Here is a 4,083-nt window from a genome sequence, read left to right on the forward strand (position 1 = left end):
AATTTAAAATTATAAAAGTTTGATTTATTCAATTGAATTCGTTTTAAAGAAAAAATTTAGAAAAACCAAATCAAATTGAAATTATCTCAAAACCCTACGGTTTGATGGTTAGGATTACTACTTGATAAATAAATTCAATTCAATTTGAAGAGAATTTTGAATCTTAACATCCTATTTTAAAATTTTGATTCAGTTTATTAAATAATCAGTTTTTATTCAATTTGAAACTTTACAAAAATTTAATTCAGCTTAATTTTTATTTTGCTCATGAGTAATTAAAAAAAAAGTTAAAAAAATTCTCACACAACCGTACATAATTTTTATTTTTTTAAAATAAAAAACTTTTAAATTATAAAAATTAAATTCTTTTAAATTATAAAAAATTAAATCCTCTCATTTCAAATATGAGAATTAACAAAATCAAATCAATTGCTTAAATTCTTACCCGAGAGAATAAGGAAATATATTGCAAAAAGCAACAAACGACTAAACTATGTTGCTATGTTATTACTTACTAGAACAAATATTTATGGCAACAAGAAGGCATTCATTCAATACAAAGGTACAAGCATTGTTTCTATTCTCTAACATATGACACTACAGAAAGAGATTGAAATCCAACTTCACATTTAGGACATGTAACAGCAATGTTGACAAAAGTAACATCATCCCCACCAAGGAAAGAAAAAAAAAAAAAGCATTGCCCCTGCCATTACATGATTGATGAACTGAGACCTCTTTATCCTCCATGTCTTCTCACATAGGAATGAAAAGAAAAGGATAAAAGAAGGAAAGAGTGAATCAAAAGAAAAAGAACTGAGGTGAAAAGTATGGATAAATCAGTTAAAAAATCACTCCTCCATTGCATGGTTTTCCTCGGTTTGTTGTCGTGAGACCTTGACCTTGATCTTGGGCAACGTAAGAGATGGATCTTGAGCAAGAATTGAAGGAGGTTTGACCATGTGGATACTCTGCTCCAATTCCTTTGCTGCCTCTCTCCTTTCCTTGCTTTTCTTGCCCTTCATTCTGCACAGATTTTCAATTTATTAAGAGATTTTAATAAAAATAAAATATAACATTAGCTCTACTATTACAATAATAATACTAATGGAAAGAAACTAGAACCTCTTTTCAATGTGTTTAGCTTCCCTGTTAGATCTAACTTTATCAATCTTCTTAATAGCCTTCAGAGTATTCTCAGCAAGATTCCTATCATATCTCTCAGGTCTATTCCTCTTTCTCTCAAACTCAAAGGTTGAATCCTGGCCAACGAAGAAAGAAATGAGCAATGGGAGAAAAGGCATTAAAAAAAAAGATGGGTAAAACATTGAAAGCAAAGAAAGTTTCTTAACCTGTGTCATGTCCTTTCCATGCAAACGCCTGTAGGCCTTGGTCCATTTTACCTTTCGTGGGTTTCTCTTCATTTTGAAGTTCTTGTGGCATTTGGATCTACAAAATCGAAAAATCTGAAGAAAGATGGGCACTCAGAATATCCTCAAAGATGAAATAAACTGAGGTTTTCCTGGATTGAATTGACAACATAGATAAAAAAAATTCTCAACTAGATAAAACACAATTAGAAGATGACAATAACTCTTCTGAAGCCACAATCTAATCCACTAGTGGCTAACAGTATAGACAACTAAAACTAAACTAACAATCAATTTCTCATTCAAACTTAAAACAGACAAAAGACAGTTGGTACTCGGTAATCAAATATAAGATCCCAAAAAAAAAAAAAACTCAAATCAGGTTTATAAATTTTAAGTCCGCAATCATTTTATAGATAGCATTCTAAGTGGACATAACAATAATCAACTTGACCTCACATACAGTTAAGGTTCCAAACAATCAAAGTTAAACCGAATCCCAAACCAACAAATGAATAATATCAGCCAGGTAAAGTGAGACTGAATCTTTCCAAATCACCACTTCAACTACAAAAACTCAAACTGCCCTATATTGTGATCTCAGCCAACAAACAATATGGTTGATCATTGCAGCTAGACCAAGAAACAGTTTCATGCTTATGCAGGTACAGTGATCAATTACCTCTATGAACCATCAGTACAATGTTAATTCGATCTCAAATAGATCCAAACAGGATCATGTGTCCCGGGTTAAGAAAGATTACTTTTTGCAACATTTAGGTAACAGAAAACAAGTACATTGCAACCAAATGCCAGCAATCAGACATAGCATAATAATGGATGTGAGACATTTACCTTGGCATCATTACGGACAAACTGTATACCATGCCCAGGGTACACAGTAGAGGAGCAGAACCAACACTTCTCCAATCTCATTGTGCCTCGGGCTTAGAAAACCCTGATTTCTAAAGAGAGGAAAAACAACATGCAGGATAAGCACAAAATAAAATAAACATATATACAAATTGCTACTTTCAATTACAACATTATAAAAGAGAATGCACTGCGAGAGATTCAATTCAAGTTCTACAGGTCAAATCATTGATGCAAGAATAGTTGCAATATAGTGCCATCAATAACAAGAAGATGACAACTTAACCAAAGAAACAATAACCAGCACACGGAAACAAAAGAGAGGGAAGATGGAAAGGAAGAAAGAAACATGAAAATATCCTTAGACTAACCAAATTGATCCTATAAAGTGTTCCTTCTTCTAATAATTATTTAATCAATTACTTGAGCATTTTGCTCTATTGGTCACTATGAAGTTCAGCCAGAAACGACATATTGCCAGAATAAGCTCAAATGAGAACGTCAATGTGGGGTTTAACCACATATACAAAAACAAAAAAGGGTATACCCCAACAACAAGCACAGTTAAACCTAAACATCTGCTTAACCCTCCTAATTTTATAGTGCCAGAATCAAGGAAACATGAATAAAAATCTAAAATTCATAAACAAACTTCTTCTATCGCCATACAGATAAGTTTTTCTACTCTCCAAGTCACGCTTTCCCAAAACTGAATCATTTACAACACTATATTCATCTAATCACACATACCAAAACCGATACAGGAACCAAAAGAAAATCTTTTCTTTCCCTTATAAAATTAAGCATGATAATTTAAAGTTGTGAGCATTCTCTCAGAAACCCATTTATCAGAAGCATCAAATGCTAGTGACAACGACAGCATTCAAGCTAAGCACAGAGAAGAAACTCTCTGTAAACCAAAACTAAACTAATAAGGAAAAGAAAAAAGAAATTTACATTACCAAACGACGAATTTCAATAGCGTGATCAGAAGATGTAAAAGAAAAAAGAGGGAAGAACGGGTAATCTTACAAGTTAGGATTCGGCTCCTTATGCCGTCACAGGGCTGTGAACGGTGATTTTAGGGTTTAAGGAACTCGCAGGTTGGGTATTGTGCTAGACCGAAAAATAAAGCTTCATTTCTGCCACGTCGATCTTTTTTTTTTTAATACGTACGGTATTAATTTAATTTTATCAATTTCTGCTTTTTTTATTGAAATTTTTATCTATTCGCGTTTAATTGCTACAAGAAATCATATTTTAAAAATTACTTTTTTAAAATGTAAAATTTTCAAAAGTGATTATAGAAATTTAATATTATCATATTATATTTGATTAAATTATTAAAATTTAAAAGAAAAATGAAGTATGATCATAATATTTAAAATATAAATGTATATTTTATTAAATAATCTATAATAATATTATAAATATCTAATTATATATTAATGTAATAAAATTTATCATTATAGTTACATAAAGATGCATTGGTAGAGTTAGAAAATTTTTATTAAGAGGCCGAGCTAGTAATAATATATTAATATAATTATCGCACACTTATATAATATAGAGTGTATAAAATATATAAAAATTAAAATAATATAAAATATTAAATTATAAAAATATTTTATCAATTTAAAAAAATTATAACAAAATCCCTATAATAAATAAAAGCATTATAAAATTATAATATAACTTCACAATACAAATTATATTTTTTAAAAAATAAAAATCAATCCGCATCAAAATACTATATTAAATCTTTTTATAAAATTCATTAATTCAAAGTAAGAAAATAAATATAAACCTCAAATATTTAGATTATAGGAATAAGTTTCAA

General features: G+C 29.8%; 1 protein-coding gene across 2 annotated transcripts; it reads right to left on the reverse strand.

Annotated features, from left to right (window-relative positions):
* Positions 1-481: 481 nt before the first annotated feature.
* Positions 482-3,381, reverse strand: LOC110651958 (probable ribosome biogenesis protein RLP24). 2 transcript variants are annotated; one of them, XM_021807441.2, is made up of 5 exons: positions 3,206-3,381; positions 2,226-2,335; positions 1,353-1,466; positions 1,126-1,262; positions 482-1,026 (listed from the first exon to the last, which is right to left on the reverse strand). In XM_021807441.2, the coding sequence occupies exons 2-5, from the start codon at positions 2,304-2,306 to the stop codon at positions 852-854; spliced, it is 507 nt and encodes a 168-aa protein (XP_021663133.2). In that variant the 5' UTR covers positions 2,307-2,335; positions 3,206-3,381; the 3' UTR covers positions 482-851. The 2 variants fall into 2 exon arrangements, with proteins under 2 accessions (XP_021663133.2, XP_021663134.2); XM_021807442.2 differs by having other exon boundaries at positions 3,276-3,347.
* Between the last annotated feature and the right edge of the window lie 702 nt (positions 3,382-4,083).

This window comes from Hevea brasiliensis, chromosome 1 (genome assembly GCF_030052815.1).
Source record: "Hevea brasiliensis isolate MT/VB/25A 57/8 chromosome 1, ASM3005281v1, whole genome shotgun sequence".
Taxonomy (NCBI): domain Eukaryota; kingdom Viridiplantae; phylum Streptophyta; class Magnoliopsida; order Malpighiales; family Euphorbiaceae; genus Hevea; species Hevea brasiliensis.